This window comes from Staurois parvus, unplaced genomic scaffold (assembly GCF_062004578.1).
Source record: "Staurois parvus isolate SC_StPar_1 unplaced genomic scaffold, SC_StPar_1.0 ptg001151l, whole genome shotgun sequence".
NCBI classification, from domain to species: domain Eukaryota; kingdom Metazoa; phylum Chordata; class Amphibia; order Anura; family Ranidae; genus Staurois; species Staurois parvus.
In genome coordinates, this window is record NW_028318947.1 from 327,941 (window position 1) to 350,604 (window position 22,664).

The following is a 22,664-nucleotide window of genomic DNA, read 5'->3' on the forward strand; positions in this document are numbered from 1 at the left end:
CTGGTTCAGCGGTCTAAGGATTTTAAATCCCTGCTCTTCTCTGTCTTCTTTCTGCAGGGCTTAGAATATGTATCGGAGTGATTCTGAGCGGTTAGCACCAGCACAGAGAATCGCTTTGATCCATCTTGGAAGAGCCGCAGCTAGGAGGGGGAGAAGGGCAGGTATTTTAAATCCCCAGGCCACTGCACCCACTGCATGGGCACTGACAGCTCATTCTCCGCAGTGTAAATATTATTATTATTATACAGTAAAAAAGCGCCAACAGTTTGCTCAGTGCTGTACATTACAATGGGAGACAGAACATGCGACATTACAATAACAATACAGTGCGATACACGAGGGGTTTGAGGGCCTGCTCCTTGGAGCTTGCAATCTAGGAGGGAGGGGATAGTGGTACAGGAGGAAAAGCTGTGGGGGATGGAGTGGTAGGAAGAGTGGAGGAGGTCGGGATTTAGCAGGGGGTGGGTTCCCTGAAGGCTTCCCTGAAGAGGTGGGTTTTCAGGGTGCGCCTAAAGGAGAGGAGAGTAGGTGATAGTCTGATGGATTGGGGTAGGGAGTTCCAGAGGATGGGTGACGTCCTGGAGGCGGGCATGGGAGGAGGAGACCAGGGAACTAGAGAGAAGGAGGTCTTGTGAGGAGCGGAGAGTGCCTGTTGGGTGGTACTTGGATATTAGGTCGGTGACGTAGGTTGGGGCAGTATGATGGACAGCTTTGTACGTCAGTGTTAGGATTTTGAATTTGATCCGTTGGGCAATCGGAAGCCAGTGGAGGGATTGGCAGAGGGGGGTGGCGGAAATGGAGCGGTTGGTAAGGTGGATGAGTCTGGCTGCCGTATTCAGGATCGACTGAAGCCATACAACAGAGACCCTGGAGGTGGACATGGTGTACAATGTTATTTCATATTTTTGGGGTTTTTTTTTTTTTTGAAAGGGTGGACTAACCAGCCATGCAAGAAGATGATATGCAAGTAATGAATACAAAATGTTATAAACTTGTAAATCTTAAAATATAACTAAAAGCAAAACTTTTTTTTCAGTTATGAATAGAGTGGAGAGGGATTAGAACCCTGTCAGATTTTATTGTTGTCTGTGCACACGTTAGGGAGATTCACCCTCTATGTGTCCTGTTTACCATTCTCATTGAAAGTGAAAGTAAAGAACATCACACGTTTTGGGTTGTCCCCAGAAAAGTAATAGAGGGGAAATCTTCCAATGGGGACACTAGTTCTGGTGACCTGGGGTTCCCCAAGGTATTCCCAGGGACTTCCTCTCACTTTGTTTGGCTATGGGACAGGAAGTGAAGGGAAATCTCTGAAGTGGGACACATAATGGCAGAAAAAAAAAATCTGCTGGGGGTTATAACCTTCCCTTATGCAGTCCATAGACGGGTCGAAAATCGGCCGATTTTGCGGCTGAAAAAAAAATCAGCCGATTTTCGCACTGTTAGTGGGTTAATTGGTTGGCCGTTTTTCAGGGTTTTGGCACATTTTATTTATCGGTAAAGTTGGAAAAAAATCGGCCGATTTTCCCGGCAATGATGGGCAAATCGGCCGATCGTTTTACCGATAAAAAATCTGCGCGTGAGCCGTGACCTGCAAGAAGAAGAAAAAGAAGAATTCCAGTCCGCTATTATATTTGACATGAAAAAGTATTGCGGCTGCAACAATGTATCTATTTGTATCCGAATAAAAACATCTGTATCTGAAATGGATACATTGTTGCAACTGCAATACTTTTTCATGTCAAATATAATAGCGGAGTGCTCTGCAAGGCACAGAAGTAATTAAATGCTGGCCGTAGACGGGACAAAAATCAGCCGATTTTTTTTTTTTTTTTTTTTTTTTTTTTTTTTTTTTTTTTTTTCTTTACCATTGGTGGTAACGTCGGCTTATTGAACGACCGATTTTTTTCATTATTGTTTTTTTTTTTTTGTTTTTTTTAATCGGCCGATTTTCGACCCGTCTATAGCCTGCATTACGCTATCCAAAATTTAAAAAAAAAAGTTTTGCCTATAGTTATGCTTTAAAACAAAAACAAAATTGACCAGAATCATTTGTTTCCCTTTAATTGAACCCTTAATAAGCTCATTAAATACTCACCTTGTTCATAAAAGGAAATTGTTTATGACTAAGGATAATAAAGTAGTTAATAGTTATCACATTCCAAGCGCTTTCTGCTGATCTTTAGCAATTTCACTTGCTGGCCAGAATAAAAGCGTAATGACTGTCATGAATATGCGAGGCAACATAAAGTGATCTTTCTCGAGTGTTTCAGCCCCAGCTGATATGTGTACTAAAGGAGGGAATTTGTTTATTTTGCTTAAAAAGCAAATTAATTTTTGTTTGATTTGAATATGTGCCATTTTTACTCCGAACAGCTTTACATAAACTGACATCCCAGGCAAACGTCAGCATTTTTCATTGAAACCTATCCAGCTTTCTGTAGAAGTGATCTAATTTCCATTCTGGCATTCATGTTGCGCAGCTGGATTCACTTTTACCTAAATCCCTATAGGTACCGGTATCCTCGGCTTCAGAAAGGCCGAAGTCTGAGAATGAGAAAATGATGGCCGGTGTGTTCCCTGGTTCATTTACTGCGTTCTTTGTGATCCCAGCGCAGCCCCGTACACTGGAGACTGTACTGCACAGACATGTATCAAGAGGCTGCTGTCCTACCTAGCAGAGGTTATATAAACCTCAAGTTACAAGTGCACTGAATGGGCTTTCTTTAGCTCTGGATGGTGATAGCAGCTTAATACTTAATATGTTACGTAGCTCCAATACTATATTTAGAGATGTATACACTCTCCTGTGACAGATAAAAAGCATATCATTTGCACTGATCTGTCAGTTTTAACTAGGAAAGTGTATTCATTCTTTGAACAAGTATTGCCATGTTTATGCAATTAGAGTGCAGTAGACAGCCGAATGCCAGCAGAATTCTTTTGAAGCCCAACGTAGGGCTCCCTCCCAAAGCATGCATTTATTATACTTTAGTTTTTTTAATACTTATGTTTTTTTCCCAGATGGGTTTTAGACTTGATATAGGAGTTGATTTACTAAAGCTGCAAAATCTGGTGCAGCTCTGCATACAAACCAATCACCTTCCAGCTTTTTGTCAGAGCTTAACTGAACAAGCTGATGCTAGAAGCTGATTGGCTACCATCAGGGGCGGACTGACCATTTGGACACTCAGGCACTGCCTGAGGGCCCGGGGTCAGTAGGGGGCCCTATGAGATGCCCCTGGTACCTTTTTCATAGGCTTTTTTGAGTTTGGGCAAGGACACAGGGGCCACATGATCCCCTATTGCCCGGGGGCCCCATGAGTTGTCAGTCCGCCCCTGGCTACCATGCACAGTTGCACCAGATTTTGAGTCCTCCAGTTTTAGCAAATCAACCCCATAGGGTCTTCTTTGCCTCTTCTGGGGCTCTGCCCAGTTCTTGAAGCCTAACTCAACTGTATCTAAGCATCACAAACTGAAAACACTAATTAAAGTGTTACTAAACCCATAATAGTAAAATCAGTCTATATATGCAGTAAAGCATGGTTGTTATACTCACTTTGGAACCTAAGGGGTTAATCCACATTGTGTAAAAAGGCTTTTTGATCCTGTCTTCTCTGATTCTCCACTTCTACTGTCCCCAATCCAGCTGCTGATAGTACAGAGCTCTAGGAGTCGCTCTGCACATGCTCAGTTTAGTGTGTATGGCTAGAGTTTTTTTTTTTTTTACTTTGGGAGGGTGCATGTGATTGGCACAGGTCAAATCAGCACTGTACAGAGAGAGGGTCAGGGGTTATGCAGCCTCATAAGACAGTCAGAGCAGAATGAAAACTCCTCCTACAGATTTTAACCAGTGCTCAGCTGGGCACTGATAGAAGTCACAAGACTCCCATATACTGCTTATGAGAAAAGGTGTTTAGCAGTTTATATTTACTAAAATAATTGCATTTATATGATGTGTGTACTATGGGAGACAGATGTAGTGAATGCAGGGTCTTGAGTTTAGTAACACATTAATTTTTAATATTCAAAGTAAACTCCCCCCATCCATGTCTCCATGCTTTATTTTTTTTTTGAGAAATTGCTTTGAAAACACTGTGCTAGCATTACTAGCTGTGGCCATCTTGTGTAAGGGCAAATGATTCATGTAGCATTTACTTCCTAGAATCCAGCTGCCATTAGCTCAGGCATGCATGCAGGAGGGTGTGCCTAGCCAAGAAAAAAACCCTCCTCCAGATTAAAGAAATAAAATGCCCACATTGACTTCTGGGATGTATGACATCAGTTTGGCTTAGAACATGTTAACGTTTTTTGTTTTTTTTTAACAAAAGTAAATATAATATACATTCCTATCTAGCAGCATAAAGTAGAACTATAGGCAAAACTTTTTTTTTTTTATAAAGTAATGGAGGGTTATAACCTCTGCCAGTTTATTTTTTGCCATCTCTGTGCCATTAGGAAGATTTACCTTCACTTCCTGTTCCATAATTAAAACAGGAAGTGAGAGGAAATCCCTTCAAAATTCATTGGGGACCCCCAGGTCAGCAGAACTAGTGTCCCTATTGGAAAATGTCTCCTCTATGACTTTTCTGGAGACACCCCAAAATCTGTGTTTTTTGTTTTGTTTTTTTTACTTTAGATGATAATGGTAAACAGGACATATAGAGAGGGTGAATCTCTCTAATGGGGGCACAGGCAGCAATAAAAAAAACTGACAGGTGTTCTAATCCATCTCCATATCCAAAAATAAAAAAAAAAGCCTTTAGGTATACTTAAGGATCAAAAATAGTTAATGTTGATTGACAGAGTTTAGTGCTGCTTAAATGACCAAAAAGCACTATTGATTTCTTACCGCTGTGTTGGGTTGCTAATTAAACCCTCACCTTTCCTCATCCAGTCCAAGACTACAAAATAAAAAAATAAAAATTGTTTTTTGCATAATTTATTTTTGCACTTAATGATGATCTCCCCAGAGCAGCACTCCTCTTGAGGGGTGGGGTCCTACACTGACATGATGTCCTCAGTCTTCTGTTGAATGTCCATGACTCCCAACCTTCACATCATTTAACCCAGAAGATGGAATCTAGTGTCAAGGGAATTGCAGCAGGGAACAGCACCTTGAAGGAAATGAGTATTGGAGCCATCGCTGCATATTTATTTTATTTTGTACCTTCTGGTCACCTTAAAAATGCTTGCAGTTGGGTTTTAAGACTGCAGTGGACAAGCCAACAAAGAGATCTATTACGTGAAACGCAAGACAAACATGGATTACAACTGTACTACCTGCCAAAATATTAGATTTTTCTTTTCTTATACCAATCTTGTAGTTTCACACCTCTGCCACAATATATAGTCAGGATAGCGATACCAGTATTCACTACTGCATTTTCTGGTTTTCCTTTGTCACAGTTTTGCTCAATGTACTGTTCTTCACACTTGGGGTCCTCCCTGTGTCAACTCCTCCTAAAACTACTAGAAAACCTTCGGTGCCTGACAATATTGGGGAGATTTACTAAAACTGGTGCACTCAGAATCTGGTTCAGCTGCCAGCTTTATCCCCCTCATGGAACCAAAGGACAACACTATCAGTGTCCTCAACCTGATCCATGCCGCCAGAACTTCCAAGAGCAGACTCATTCTACTGTCTACTGATACCAAAAAAGCATTTGATTGGGTAAACTGGCAGTTCATGAAGGCATCGTTGGCCCATATAGGCCTCGGAACATCCATGCTGCACTGGATCATATCTCTTTACTCCTGACCTATGGCTTCCATCAAGGTCAATGAGACCAGATCGAATTTCTTTCCCATATCCAATGGGACACATCAGGGGTACCCATTTTCTCCGGTGATCTTTGCCTTGATGCTGGAACCTCTGCTCTGCAAGATCCGCACTGACCCCCGACATCACCGGTTACAACAAATCCTTGGGGGTGCATAAGGTAAGAGCCTTTGCCAATGACCTGATCTTCTTTCTCACAGAACCCCTTCATTCCTTACCTAACCTCCTGCAAGCGCTACAAGATTACGGTACTCTTTCATACTTTAAAATTAATCTAGTGAAATCTTCATTGTTAAATATCTCCGCAGATCCCTGCGTGATCAGGCACCTCCGTCCCTTTTATGCTTTCAGGTGGGCCTCTGATTTGATTCGGTACCTAGGTACCAATATTACGCCTGATGTTTCGCATCTATTTACTGCACATTTTGCCCCCCTTTTACTCGAAATTAAGGAATACTTTATCCATTGGTACACCCTCACATTGACGTGGTTTGGTCGATGTAACGCTCTGAAATTACCATTCTCCCCCAATATACTATACCTGCTACAGGCTCTGCCCAACAAACTACCTATGCATTTTTTGAAGAAGATCAACGCAATGTTCCGAACCTTTATATGGTACCATAGGAAACCTCATCTTGCCCTACATCTCTTGACCCTACCCAAGATAAATGGGGGGTGGGCTTGCCGGATTATATAGCTGTCCATCTCTCACATCTTGTTGACTGCCGTTGCCACGGTGACACTAAACTCTGGGTTGCTATGGAGTTGCAGGACTCCCATGTCACCGCTCAGAGCAGGCTGTGGCTGCCGTGTCCTTTACCTAGGGACCTCAGGGCACATCCTACCCTAGGCACCACTCTGGAGGTGGCCCGGGAGATGTTCCGTTGTATGGTCCTGTCCCCTTCACTGTGTCCAATGGCTCCTCTGCTGGGCAACTCTGATTTCACTCTGGGACTGACCGATCAGCAATTCCTCCACCTTACAAACAGTGGTCATACCCATATGACAGACTTCCTAACTGTTTCTGGAGCGCAAACCTCAGCAGATTTTACCATGCTAGTGGACCCCCCTTCTCAGATTCTGGGGGGGGGGCTTGCAGTTACGGTCATACCTCCGCTCACTCTTGCACTCATCTGGCATAGCTCGCCCTCTGATGGCCCTTGAGACCTTTTGCCATAAGGGGGAACCAATATGACATAGCTTCACTACTCTCTCATCTGCCCGGCTCCTGACTTTTCCCCTTCCTTCCTCTCTCCCTCTTTCTCCTTCTGGCCTTTTCTCCTCCTGACCCCCCCTATCTCCCTCTAGCCTTCCCTCTCTTTCCCCCCTTGTCTTTACAGCCTACTCCTACAGGCCCTCCACCCAACCCCTGCACTGTACACCAGATAGTCTAGTATAGTGGGTTGCTTACGCTTCCATGCTGTTTTAGAGATATCCGCTGATTTCACATGCTATTACCGTATTTTTGACCCATGACATTTTTCACAATATCTTTTTTCAATTGTGATCCTTTTTCGTATACTTACACTTATTGTTACTGGTTTGTCAACTTTTATTTATAATGTTCTGTATGTTGTGGCAATTCTGTATAGTTTCTGAATATATTTTTCACTGATTTTGCCTATATGTACATTTCATTTGTACAAATAAAAGGAATTACAAGGAAAAAAAAAATTATCTGGTCCAGCTGTACATGGTAGCCAGTCAGCTTCTAACTTCAGATTTATTTTACAATAAATGATTGGTTTCTATGCAGAGGTGCACCAGATTTTGCACTCTCCAGCTTTAGTAAATCTCCCCCTATGTGTTAAAGACAGCCCTGGATGTCTCATGGTGCATAACCTCAGATATATTTTAGACAATTATACTAGCAGGGATTTAAAGTGGTTCTTTGCCCTGTTTGAAAAACAAATACTGTAGCTCCTAACTTTTAATAAAAATAACCGGTCGAGGGATCAAGCACTTCCTCGCCTGAACTGGTTCTTTGCCGCTCTGTGGGTCCCCAGTGCCGGCATGTTTACTGTGGGCAGCCAGATGTGATACCTTATGGATTCACAGCCAGCTTCCCACTGCACATGCCCAAGCCGTACTGCACTTTGTGAATGGTCCCACAGCCATGTCACAGGTCCCAAAAGGTTTCCGACACTCAAGAGAGGGAGGAGAACTTCTGGTGGATCTACCGCAGCAAACTGATGGGAAACCAGGTAAAAACCAGGTACCTGCTCCTCCCCAGAAAAGAAAATTTAGAGGGGGGAGGAGGGCATAAAGCAGAACTTCCCTTTTTTTTTTTTTTAAATAATCGGACTTTGTGATGATTTTTAATATTTGCATGAATTTCTGTTTTGGTCAGTTCAGTTGTCAATACAAAGGGTTATTGCTGTGATGATAATACCAAAGTATGTAGTGTATTTAAAATAAATCTGATGGCTGCACTTCTGAATGTGATGGATGCCTGGCTGTCCCTGGTTCTTGTGGTCACTAAATTACAAGAAGCAAGCAGCTGGAGTAAAGTCAGGACTTATGCTTTGCCAAGATTTTCGTTTTACATTTTTTTTTCCCCCAATCTGTATAGACCGACAGATATATGCACAACAGCAGAATAGTTTCTGCACCTAAGGGCACCCATACATCAGCCATAATAATAATATAAATAAAATATAATATCATATAATAATAGCCTCTTCACCTAATAACATGTTGAACAGATTGATATTAAAAGTATTGAGCTGGCCAAAGAATGGATCAAAATTTGGTTCAGCAGGGACTGGAAAAAAATTTGATCCATGTGTCTCTGTGCACATGTTCAATAGAAGTTGTTCGATTGAGTTTTGTTGAATGGAATGTTTGAAACTTATCGATCAGCGGCTAGAGCCGCTGATCAGTGTATTCGGACATCAGAGAGTCCCGCTGTCAAAATACAATGTCTCATTGGGGGAGATTTCTTCATCCACCTTCTTTTTGTGGATGGAAGAATCTGCTTGTTTTGTTTTTATTCTTTACCAAAAATTTTATTGGATGGAAAACAACATGGCACATACATGAATAAAGCCATACACATAGCATACCACTTAAGTCATTGGATGGTCAAAAGACAGAAAACACATCCAAGCAGGGGTGGATAAGAACATTCTGAGACAAATGAGAATATACAACTTAAACAAAAATGAGAATGTAGGAGGGACCCGATCAACAGAAAAATAAGGCAGACGTATAATGTAGAAAAATCTACACCAGTGTCCCATTGTGGTCAACCAAAGGAGGTAGGCAAGAAACATTAATCAACAGGCCCAGCCGGTTGGTTGACAAACAAGTATTGGATAAGGAAGGGGCTCTGTGGCTCAAAGTTGGCGGTAAGATATACAGATAAAAATAGTGACCCTCAAGCGAAAGGGGGAAGGTGGAGAAGGGACCCCTAGAGCCAACAGAAAAAAGACAGGAGGGGAAGGAAGAGAGGGACTTTGCTTCAGGGACAACAGTTTTCATTTTCAAAAACAAGAACAAAGTAGGGGAACTACAAGCATAAGCTCTCGGATCACAAGTGGAGCTACTGCATAGTAAAATGGGAGACTGGTTGATAATCAAGCCAGGGCTGCCAGACTGCTCATTTTTTTTTTTTAAACCCATTATGGACAGCTTTAGTCTACCTAAAACTAATATTCCAATAATGGAGTTAAACCGCGTATAGCTTCTCATATCTCCCATTAAGTATTAAGACAAGATCTCTGATCCCAAGTTCCCAGCTCTGCTTCCAACTTTACAAAGGGTTGTCTCTCTGGTGGATTTTATGTGCATCTTGTATTATGAGGAATGCATTGTCAAGTCAGCTGGTGATTTGGCCCACAATAAAGGACATGGAAAGTTTTAGAGGAGTGGGATCCAAGACAAAGTTTTGAATTGTGCAGGGATCGTAAAGGGCCCATTTAGGCCCCATTCACATAGGCGTAGTATAGCTTATTACACTGTTTGCATTCCATGCACTCGCACTCATGCAGCTGTCAAAATGGGAGCAGCGGCTGTGTCCCAATTCACAGCAATGGCACTGCCTGCATGGGGATGCATGGAACTCCTGAGCATCCCTGTGCAGGCAAACATGGTCCTCTCATGGGCATACGCTATAGTATGCCCATGTGAATGAGGCCTTAATATTTTTGTGATCTCTTGCTGTTAAGGCAGCTCATTGATTATAAATGGGCAGCCAACACACCGCAAAGGATCAAAACAAGCAGAAGCTTCCAGGGGAGGATTGAATCTGGTTGTTTATACAGGAAGCATAGAGAACAAGAGGAAGGGAGGGGGAGGGGAATTGCATAGCACAGGCTTCTGGAAGTACCCTCGGACTGACGCTGTGTGGAGCTGTGCGTGCCTATTCTGCACAGAATTACACAGAACGCAGATTAAGGTCAGTAGGATGCACTTACAGACAGTTTAATAGATCACTAAATGTTTTCACTTGTTGCCTAGAATTTCTCTTTAAAAATTCCAGTTTTGTAAAAATGGCAATGTGATTTTTTTCAAATTAAATTTCCCTTTTAATCTGCAGCCAGCTATGATTGTTTTTTAAATATTGCCATAATTTATTTATTTATTTCAGGTACTTGTATAGCGCTGTCAATTTACGCAGCGCTTTACATATATATATATTGTACATTCACATCGGTCCCTAACCCTCAAGGGGCGTACAATCTAAAGTCCCTAACTCACATACACATACTAGGGACAATTTTTTTTTTTCTTTAGACAGGAGCCAATTAACCTAACAGCATGTCTTTGGAGTGTGGGAGGAAACCGGAGTACCCGAAGGAAACCCACGCAGTCACAGGGAGAACATGCAAACTCCAGGCAGGTGGTGCCGTGGCTGAGATTCGAACCAACGACCCTAGTACTGCCAGGCGGAAGTGCTAACCATTTAGCCATGTTTTTTCTTCTGTGTAGTCATTGTATTCTGTGTACAAAACATCACAGAAGTCTTCTACCCTTGTTTGTGTAATTTGCTTGCTTCTTACTGCTTTTCCCAGAAGCCTTTGAGGCATTGCCCCACCATTAGTAGCACCATCCTTCAGTTTTCTGAGTTGTCCCTCTCATCTTTGGTGAGACACTTGCCAGGGGTGCTACACAACAAGAGGCATACTGGGCGAGTGTTTGACTACAGCATGGAGGATCATCCACATCAATAAATCCAGAACACCCCACTTATTTGCGTTCATCCACCAAGTATCTACAGACCTGAAGTGGGCAGTAATCTGGCCTGACGTTTGCAAAAACCAATTGCAATGTACTGTATATGGTAGACCTGTGGAAGGGATTTTGTTTTTTGCGCAAAATCGGCAGTAGAGGAATGGGCTAACGGCAGCAAGGTCTTATGCCCCGTTATTTTTTGTTTGCGCCACCTTTATGCCCTTAGGTTTCTTTTAATGCAAAAATACAGTGCAGTGTGCTGCACATAATCCATTTCCACTGGGCTTTGAAAATTATCAACATGTTTTTGTGAAAGTACAGGTCACCTGCTTTCTGGCAAGCATCCATCTCCCTCGCTAATGATAGCTTAGCTGTAAAAGAGCAATAGATTTAGCTTAAGTGCTGAGCACATGGAGCTTCCTTCGTCCTTGTATCATGGTAACCGGCATATTGGAATATTCTTGTTGAATATCTGTAACTGACAAAGGCAACGGATAGGGCTGGATTAAAGCTGAATTGCATGCAAAAAACTAGAAACCACCCCTTAGTCAAATTAGGGATTCATTAAAGGACAACAACAGTTTTGTTAAAGGATAAGTTCACCTTTTTGACAAATAATAAATGCATATTTTTTTGCAGGTAAAAAAATGTACATTTATTATTTTTGTCTGCAGGAGAAAGCATTGCACCAGCAAACAGTAGATCGCTGATGCCATGCAGGGCTCCTGCAGACCTGTCAGAATATCTGCTTGCCGTACGGGATGTACGAGGAAGCCGATATTCTGACAGGAAGCTTCAATGAACTACCAGAGCGCTCCATAGCACCATGGTAGTTCATTGAAAACTACAAGCCGACAGCTGTTAAGGGTGTCAGGACTTGTAGGCACTCATTCATAGAAATAGAAACAAACTCTCCTGCGCTTAGAGACACAAAGGAGGTGGAAAGATGGAACCAGAACTTGAAAAAATTCGACCACCTGTGCAAATGGGGTTGTGCAGCTCCAAACAAGGCTGGGGAAGCTCTGATGAAGAAGGGACACCCTTTGAAACGCTTCAGCTGTTCCCTGAGTGTCCACCCCTATGATGGGACTCGCGCAGGTTCTACCATTCCATAGTTCCTCTGAGAACTTACATGCTTGAAATACTTCATTGTTTGTGAGTATATCTTTGTATTCAATAAAATGTGGTTTACCGAGGTAATGCGCAAGGTTGGTGCGCTTCTTTTTTGTTTTTGCTGCACTCATTCATAGAACTCTGAATGAGTGACGCAGCCATGTGGGTGTAGCCCCGCACGGCCACACTGTTTTCAAATCTGAGAGATAGTCCAGGGAAACCTCTCCCCATACTATCTGTCAGAGGGGGGGGAGGCTGCAGCTATGGAAACATGTTACATGTTGCACACTAAAAATGGGTGGAACATGTAACATGTTCCCAAAGGCGAACTTATCCTTTTAATGTTTTTAGGTACATGTGGAAGAGCTCAGCCTAAAGCGAAATTAAACATGAAATGTAAAAAACTGTTAACACTTATTTATGATAGAAGAGAATTTTTTGTCTTTTCTGCCATCATTTTTTTTTTTTTTTTTTTACGAACATTGACAGCCTTGCATGTGCAGAGCAGTGTACAATTGCAGGATCTAATGCATGCTGAGTGTAAAGCTGGCCATACACACAAGCAAGGTGGATGGCGGCATCCCCCTTCTCTGGGACATTGTACTCTGACAGCGACTGATCATTTGAACATTTTCCACTATAGGGTTGATTTACTAAATCTGGAGAGTGCAAAATATGGTGCGGCTGTGCATGGTAGCCAATCAGCTTCTAACTTCAGCTTGCTCATTTCAGCTTTGACAATAAAACCTGGAAGCTGATTGGTTTCTGCACCAGATTTTGCACTCTCCAGTTTAAGTAAATCAACCCCTATGTCTCTTTAACAGAAGTCAGTTAAACATTTGACTTCAGTATTTCGGCTCCCCCACTTGACAGATCAAACTTCAGCATGTCCCTATTGTACCCTCTGAATTTAGAGCAGTGCATGGCTAACTAGTCACCCCTGCCTAGCCAAGCAGTGCATATGAAGACTCAAGAAGACGGAGAAGAAATGGAATCGCCACCAATGAAAATCATCCTGGATGTCACATCCCTGGAGTGTGGTACTTTACATGATAAGAGCACCATTTGTACAAGTATTCTGTGCATAATTGTGCACATGATGCTCCTGGGGCACTTTAATGCAACAATTCTTGCCATGGGGGAATGCATTAACAACATTGTTTTTTTGTGCATAGTTTGTATTGAAATGGCCATATTTGTTTGTTATGTATGCAGACACTTTAGTATGCTTAGTGGTGTTGCACAATGGTTGTGCTTTGTTCACCCTTTTATCTTATTGTCTGTCTGCTAGGAGGCTCATTTCATTACATTATTTCATTAAACCACTAAGTATGTGTTATCTTCTGTAATTCCTTTTTTTTTTTTTTTTGCTCTGACCGTGTGAGTGTGCTTTTCAGTGTTTATTGGCTTTCATTGCTAAAAAATAAATGTTGTTATAGCAATTAAAGATTGTTATAGTTTATTAATCTGGGCCTAAAGTCTGGTATAAAACAAGAGAATCTGCAATTTTCAATGATGTGCAATGCTGCTGGTAGCCAGAGACCATGTGAGGTATTTTGCTTAGGCTTTAAGACACATAAGGGGGCTTAGGAGAGGTAGTTTTTTTAATTTTATATATATATTTTTTATTGTACTCTTAAAATATTGTGAGTTGATAATGCTGGCATGTGCCCTGTTGATTCATGTGAACTGTATGCATCTAGAAGAAAATGGATAAACTCAGCAGGGTGTGATCCTCATCCAAAGTTCATTGAGTTGGTGCAGGATGTTGCAAATCTGCAGCAATGAATAGCGGTGTCAAACTCCTGTCTATGCAGCTTTGCAGACGGAGGGATGAATCAAAAAACTGGCTGGACAGAATTATTCGGCGGCCCACTGCAAAGATAGATTTTGTGCAGTTCCCAGAGTTCAGCTATAGGGCTGGTTCACAATAGAACACTGTGCAAGAAAAGTGAATTCCATGTGCATTTCCTGCACTGCACACGCTGCCCTTACGAGACATGCGCAGGTGTCTTTAATTGGTAATGGCACCTCCAAAAACATCTCCCATACCATGTGGTTTTGTTCAGTGCAGCTTACAAAATTAGTGCCTATACTAATTTTTCCAGGTTCTGGTACGTTTAGCAGCCCATTGAAATGAATGGGCTGTCAAAACAAGAATGCGCATGTTCTAGTGTAAACTGGTTATTAAAGTGATTGTAAATTAAAATTGAATTTTGTAGATAACACACGTCATACTTACTCCCTCATTGCAAAGAGTAGCCCTGAGCCTCCTTATCTTGGGTCTCCCGCCACCACTGCTCCTCTTCTTCATGTGCCACTATAGGAAGTTGCTTTCTATGGTGGCACATGTGCTACTTTGATCCCTAGCCAGGCTGTGTGTGTTTATATACACACAGTGCGGCTTGGCTCTGCCACCCGCTTCCTTGTCACTGGATTTGATTGACATCTGCAGGAGCCTATGGCGCTCATTGCTTTCACCGAGTCCAGAGTGCCACCACTCTTAGGCACAGCACTGGATCGAGATCGGGCTCAGGTAAGTATTTGAGGGGGGCTGGGTGGGGTGAGCTGACAATAAAAGGTTTTCTACCTTTTAATGCAAAGAATGCATTAAGGTTAAAAACTTTCAGCCTTTACAACCACTTTCAAGAATATGTCATAAGGGAATAAGCTGGCTGTCATTGTCACTGACCCAGAACTCTTGAAGTTGGAGTGAAGTCAGAACTAGTGATTTGGATACCTGATCCTGCTAAACAATCTGTTTCAGAAAGGTAGATTGGAAGTGTGAGTATATATATAATTCTTTCTGCTCACATTTCCACAAACAGAAATATCCATTTCAGATGTTGTTTTTAGCACAAGAATGTTTGCAAGTTGAATTCCTGTATATAGTTTGTGTTGTCGTTTTGTAGACTTTGATTCTAGGATGTGTGGTGAGGATGCAGCACTCCCTTACACCTATGAACGCTAAAGGTGATAAGGAACTCTCTTTTATGGACATGTGAAGAATGTGACTGGTAGAGTTGTATGAGTCAGCCAAGTGTATACATTGGACTATCTTTCACCTGTAACCGTCTTCTCTTTCTCCTAGAATGTACCAACCGGTCCCAACAATAAACCCAAACTGCCAGTGGTTATCGCTCAGTGTGGAGAGATGTAATTGCAGGTGAGTGCTGAAATAAAAGTGCATGTAACCCCTACCAAAGAACGTCTCTAATTTGCTGTCCTTTGGCCCATTAAATATACCATTAAAAAGTGTGTTATAGGTGCTTTTCGTCAGCGCAAAAATACCTGCTGATCCTGCCAGAAATCTTGTGAACTGATAACTTACTTTCTTTTCTAGGGTGACAACGGTGCTTCTCCATAAATACAAAATGGTGATGTCACCCTAGGGCAGGAAAAGTGTTACTGTCAGGATTACTAGATGAAAATAAAAGGGTAATTGCCTTACAAAAGATCAGCCGCACACCTAAGGACTGGTTAGCTGCAAAATGTACAATTTGTATTCTTGGATTTAGGTACAATGTAAGAGTTGTGTTTTCCTATACTATCAGTGGCTGCCTCCTTGTATAAGTCTTTGCAAGCATCACTCCCAGGCCAGCAGAAGATGGATAGATTTTGCACCAGAAGTGCCAGGCAGTAAGACATCTGCCAGCCCTCTGACCCACCAGGGTATTAAAGCTGAGGTTTAATCTGCTTATACTTTGCCTTCTCTGGTTTTTCTTCCCCACCCCCTCAACATCCTGCTAATAACATTTTTAAATAAGATCTGTTTTCATTACATACTTTATTTTAGACCCAGTGACATTATCCTTGGGTCATGGTATTTCTCTATGCAACACAGGCAAACTGACTGGTGGAGGGAGCCCTATAGAGCCCTAAGACTTGATACAAGCAGTGGGCTGGATCTTGGGAAGCTTTATGGAGATGTTAATTTTGCTTTGATGAATGAATATCAGTCTGAAGGAGTGGGCATTCTTCCGCACACTGGGGGTTATTTACTAAAACTGAAGAGTGTAAAATCTGGTGCAACTCTGCATAGAAACCAATCAGCTTCCAGGTTTTATTGACCAAGCTTAATTGAACAAGCTAAAGTCAGAAGCTGTTTAGCTACCATGAACCGCTACACCAGATTCTGAGTGCACAAGTTTTAGTACATCTACCTCATTGTCCTAGGGTAAAGCCCATGTGTGATGCTGAGCCTCCTTGATTAAAAGAACTCAAATCCAATGAGTAAAAGAGCGAGCCAGGGATCGTCAGGCTGGGGAGGAAAGGGGTAGATGATGCTGGACAGGTGGGCTCTATCTGACTTGCTGCAGCTCCTAATGCACACTGCAAAAAGCTTACAGAGTGCAGTGAAATCAGAGTAATTAATTTCAGTACTGGAGAGGAGCCTGTACAACTGTGCTAGATTGATTGGGAAGGCTGAAATTCAGCTTTAACCTGAACTTGCATCCTTAAACCTATTGCCACCAGCTGTATGCAAATATGTGGCAGGAGTGCAGTGGACATTAACAACTTGCTACCACATACAATGGGGAAAATAATTATTTGATCCCTTGCAAGTTTGCCCACTTACAAAGAAATGAAGGGTCTATAATTTTTATCATAGGTGTATTTTAAATGATAAAGACAGAATATCAACCAAAAATCCAGAAAAAACACATGATACAAATGTTATAAATTGAGTTGCAGTTCAGTGAGTAAAATAAGTATTTGATTCCCTACCAACCAACAATAATTGTGGCTCCTACAGACTACCTATGTACTCATGTGGTACACAGATTAGTCCTGTCAATTTAAGAAGGTGCTCCTAAGGACAACTTGTTATGTGTATAAAAGACACCTGTCCACAGAATCTTCTATTCAAATCTCACCATCACCATGGGCAAATGACCAAAGAGCTGTCAAGGGACATTAGGGACAAGATTGTAGACCTGTACAAGGCTTGAATTGGTTACAAGACCATCAGCAAGAAGCTTGGTGAAAAGGAGACAACTGTTGGAGCGAATATTCGCAAATGGAAGGAATAACCATCAATTGCCTTTGGTCTGGAGCTCCATGCAAGATTTCACCTCACGGGGTAATGATTCTGAGAGGAGTGATGGATCAGCCCAGAGCTACAAGGGAGGAGCTTGTGAATGATCTCAAGGCAGTTGGGACCACAGTCACCAAACAAACCATTGGTAACACAATACGTCGCCATGGATTGAAATCCTGCAGTGCCTGCAAGGTCCCCTCCTCAAGAAAGCACATGTACAGGCCCTTCTGAAGTGTTCCAATGAACATCTAAATGATTCAAAGAAGGAAAGGGAGAAAGTGTTGTTGTGGTTAGATGAGACCAAAATTGAGCTCTTTGGCATTAACTCGACTTGCCGTGTTTGGAGGAAGAAAAATGCTGACTATGATCCTAAGAGCACCATCCCTAAAGTCAAGTACGGAGGTGGAAACATTATGGTTTGGGGCTGTTTCTCTGCTTAAGGCACAGGCCGACTTTGCCGCATTGAGGGGCCAATGGACGGGGCCATGTATTGTAAAATTTTGGATGAGAACCTTCTTCCCTCAGCCAGAACACTGAAGATGGGTCGTGGATGGGTCTTCCAGCATAACAGTTACCCAAAACATATTGCCAAGGCAATAAAGGTGCCACACCAAATAGAAGCACATTAAGGTCATAGAGTGGCCTAGCCAGTTTCCAGACCTTAATCCATAGAAAATTTATGGAGGAAGCCAAAACTTTGCGTTACCAAGCAACAGCTAAGAAACCTTAGGATTTAGAGAAGATCTGTAAGAAAAGAGTGCACCAAAATCCCTCCTGAGATGTGTGCAAACCTGGTAACCAACTACAAGAATTGTCTTACCTCTGTGCTTGCCAACAAGGGTTTCTCCACCAAGTACGAAGTCATGTTTTGCTTGGGGATCAAATACTTATTTTACTCACTGAACTGCAACTCAATTTATAACGTGTATCTTGCGTTTTTTTTCTAGATTTTTTATTAATATTCTGTCTCTAGCATTTAAAATACACCTATAATAAAAATCATAGACTCTTCATTTCTTTGTAAGTGGGCAAACTTACAAAATCTGCAGGGGATCAAATAATTATTTTCCCCACTGTATATGCATACAGTTAGGAGCACTGCGAACAAGCTGTCACTAACAGCTCCGGGTCTCTGTTTATGATTGGGAGCCAGTTGGATAGGCTCCTGGTCACATGACCACTGTGGCAGTCAACCACATTGATCTCATCAGGAGACCACCTACCTGCCTCCAGCATAAAGAAGCTTGTAAAGTGCTAGTGGGAGCCAGTGAAAAGGGGTTAAAGTGCTACTTAAAAAATAGCTAGGAAATAAAATTTTCTAGCAGAAGAAAGTTTTCATGTTTCTTTTGCTAAAAACAACCTTTTCCTGTCTCTCTCCTAGCAATTTTGTTTATAGTGAGCACTGCACACACTTTTTCATATGTAAAATGTGATGGGGACAAATGTGTTACACCCCTCATAGACCATACAGTTGTACCTCGGTTTACGAACGCCTCGGTTAACATTTACATATGAAAATCCATTGAAAATAATTCTTCGGTTTTTTTTTTTCGCAATACGAAGTTTATGTCAGTGCTTATTTTTAAATACAATTGCCAGCTTTTTTTTTCTTCACTATAGCTCACAGAATTAGCTGTCACTTTCCCTGGAGCTAAAGGATACTTTGTTTCTTTTATCTCGGGAGACAAACTAAAAGGAAACATTGTTTCTTTTAACTGAGGGAAATAAACTAAAAGGAAACTTTATTTTAGCTGGGAGGAAAGTGACAGCTGATTCTCTGAATGAAGAAAAAAAAAAAGCTGGTATTACATTCAAAAACCAGCACTGACCTATTGTGACAGCGACTTTTTTTGTAAATTTTTTTCTGACCTCTGGAACAGATTAATTGGTTTTCATTGCATTCCTATGGGAAACCGCGTTTCAGTTTACGAATTGTTTGGAGAACGCACTAAATTTGTAAACCGAGGTACACCTGGAGCCCATTTGCAGCAGGGAACACTGCCCTAAAACATATACAGTTGTTTTCAAAATAATAGCAGTGTGTTGAAAAAAGTGAATAAAGCTCAAAATCCTTCTAATAGCTTTATTTCCATACACACAAATGCATTGGGAACACTACACATTCTATTCCAAATCAAAACATGAATAAAAATATATCAAATTTGTGTTGTTCCTCTAAAAAAAAAAAATTGAAGAAAAGTGAATATTAGACTGTTCAAAAAAATAGCAGTGTTTATATTCTTCTTTACAAACTCAAACATTCACTATATAAACTGAAAAATGTTTGAAGATTTTGCTTTCCTTTGAATCACTTAATATTTAGTTGTATAAGCACTGTTTCTGAGAACTGCTGTACATCTGTGTTGCATGGAGTCACCCAACTTCTGGCACCTGTGATCAGGTATTCCAGCCCAGGATGATTGGACTACATTCCACAGTTCTTCTCTATTTCTTGGTTTTGCCTCAGAAACTGCATTTTTGATGTCACCCCACAAGTTTTCTATTGGATTAAGATCCGGGGATTGGGCTGGCCACTCCATAACGTCAATCTTGTTGGTCTGGAACCAAGATGTTGCACGTTTACTGGTGTGTTTGGGGTCGTTGTCTTGTTGGAACACCCATTTCAAGGGCATTTCCTCTTCAGCATAAGGCAGCATGACCTCTTCAAGTATTCTGATGTATTCAAACTGATCCATGATCCCTGGTATGCGATAAATAGGCCCAACACCGTAGTATGAGAAACATCCCCATATCATGATGCTTGCGCAACCATGCTTCACTGTCTTCACAGTGTACTGTGGCTTGAATTCAGTGTTTGGGGGTCGTCTGACAAACTGTCTCCGGCCACTAGACCCAAAAAGAACAATCTTACTTTCATCAGTCCACAAAATGTTGCGCCATTTCTCTTTAGGCCAGTCAATGTGCTCTTTGGCAAACTGTAACCTCTTCAGCACATGTCTTTTTTTCAACAGTGGGACTTTGCGGGGGCTTCTTGCAGATAGCTTGGCTTCACATAGGCGTCTTCTAATTGTAACAGTACTCACAGGGAACGTCACACCTTCTTTGATCTTCCTGGAGCTGATTGTTGGCTGAGTCCTTGCCATTTTGGCTATTCTTCTATCCATTCGAATGATAGTTTTTCGCTTTCTTCCACGTCTTTCAGGTTTTGGTTGCCATTTTAAAGCATTTGTGATCATTTTAGCTGAGCAGCCTATCATTTTCTGCACTTCTTTATATGTTTTCCCCTCTCCAATCAACTTTTTAATCAAGGTACGCTGTTCTTCTGAACAATGTCTGGAACGACTCATTTTCCTCAGAATTTCAGAGAGAAATGCACTGTAACCAGCATGTACAACATTTGCTGCCTTCCTTCCTTAAATAAGGGCAATAATTGCCACCTGTTTTTCACAGAATGAATGAGCTCACTAATAGAACTCCACACTGCTATTATTTTGAACATTCCCCTTTCAATTAGTGATTCAATTACACAGAATCAGCAGCATGCATGTCATGACTGTTGGGTCTGTTGGATTTCTATTACTCTACTACAGCTGCTAGTAAATTATTTGCCATGTAGAAATATCATTTCTACCAAAAACAGTGATTGAACAGGTTAGTGATGTCTGACTGCTATTATTTTGAACACAACTGTATGTGTTAAGCAACCCATTAAAAAAGAAATGGAAACACAATGCATAAATGCTTGTAAGCTGCACTTCCGCATTTTAGTAAATCAAGTATATACAGGTGGAGGACAGGGTATCCTAATGGAATTTTTATAGCTGCCCAGAGTTCAACCTTAAACTTTCCAGTTGTGATTGTAGCTTACATTACAAAAGCCCTCATTTGCTGTGCATCATACTTACTGATTAAATGTGGTTATACATCACCTGGAGGTTCTGTTACAGGCACACTTTATTAAAATGATTCATGTTCTGTCACAAGGCTCATTGCAGTAATTATTCACCATGTCATTTCATTTTCTAGATGTCCTTCACCAGGTTTTCCATGGAGCGAGCCGTTGTACGTTCACATGTATGATGCAGTTGTACATAAATGAGGTTCTATTTTCTGCCGCAACGTTGTAAATTGGACTAAGGAGCAGGACCAGTGGACTGTTTGAAGCTTCTACATACAAAAACCTGCACTGAGAAAAAGTGCTCTAGCTGTCCTCTTGCTGAAAGTGCTAGTTTCCTGGCAGTTTCAATACCTTCTGCTATATAAGCAAAGAAGGAATTTGCAGGCTAAAGCTGGATACAGCTGGCCAAAAAGTGTCCGAAAACGCTTGTGTATTCAGCTGTCTGTCTGACAGAAGCTGGTCTCCCTACCAGCTTCTGTCGAATGAGCTTGCTGGAAAACCAGCATCCGATCAGCACTCGCAACCAGTGGCTACGAGCGCTGACCAGTGTGTCCTGGGGGGGGTGGGCAGCGGCAGCCCCCTGTCAGAAAACAACTCGGTGTGAGAGAACGCTGTAATAAAATTGCATAGTTAGTACAGCGACCTCTCAGTTTGTTTGTTTTTTTTTCATTCAGCCCACTGGGTTGAACAAAAAAAAAAAACTTTACATGTGTACCCAGCATAAGGCAAGCCATAGATTATGCAACTTTCTTTCCTTCCATGCTCGATGCACAGTCAATGTTAATGGGGGAATCCCTCCTTCAGAGCTATTGTGTTCTGCTGGCGGGGAGCCTTCCCTGCCAGCAGACCACAATGATCATTGCTATTGACTATAGCTACCGGCAGTGATTGAAGGTTAAAAAAAAAAAATCTGACAGGCTCACTGTACGGAAGACCGTAGATGTCCCTGATTAAACCTGCTGAGATTTGGTCCATCTATAGCCAGCTTAAGACACAGCCTTAAACAAAAACAAAGGCAAAGGGAAGGCAATTGATTCCTTCGGAGTCACTGACCAGGGTAAACATGCAGCCTGTAAAATCAGAACTTGATGACTCAGAAAGCATTGAAGCTTAGGGAGCAGCATGACAGCTAGACATCTTGCCTTTTCAGAAGCAGTGATCAGCAATGTTGGTCTGCCATGTTTTCTCAGTGCAGGTTTCCTCTCCTGACAAATTAAATTTTCTTTACAACACGTGACCCTTCTTTTTTACATTTTATTTTCTAATAAAACAAAAAAAAAAAAAGCTGTGTGTTGTAATGGAAGATATATGTGTTGGAACAGTACAATGAATGTGTTTTTCCCTATCCTTTTATGAATATCAAGGCCTCATTCATGCAGGCTATAAAACCGAACTCCAGTTTTATTTCTTTCTGGAGTTAACATTTCTGCCAAATTTTCTGACTGTGATATTTTCCCTTGCTTCATGTCCCTGTGACACACATATCAGAAAAGGGGAGTCTGGTTGTCACCGGTACAGAAAAGTAGAGACTAAAGGGGGCACTTGGTGAATGTTTCTGGTACCCCCCTCCCCAGCAACCCCTCTACCCCAACCCACCACCATTACCTAACACTGGGATTGAAAGATTGCACCAAGCTGATCAGTTCAGTACACATAACCATGTTGAATTAAATTCAGCACTAGACCATAAC

General features: G+C 41.7%; 1 protein-coding gene across 1 annotated transcript in view; it reads left to right on the forward strand.

Moving 5' to 3' along the window:
• The window catches only part of PPIH (peptidylprolyl isomerase H), a 58,588-nt gene extending 36,383 nt beyond the window's left edge, over positions 1–22,205 (forward strand). Inside the window, exons 9-10 of the mRNA XM_089659390.1 lie at positions 15,165–15,239; positions 21,102–22,205. Of these exons, the coding sequence (XP_089515516.1) occupies positions 15,165–15,233 (69 nt within the window). The 3' untranslated portion in view covers positions 15,234–15,239; positions 21,102–22,205. The remainder of the gene's footprint in view (positions 1–15,164; positions 15,240–21,101) is intronic.
• The last annotated feature ends 459 nt before the right edge of the window (positions 22,206–22,664 follow it).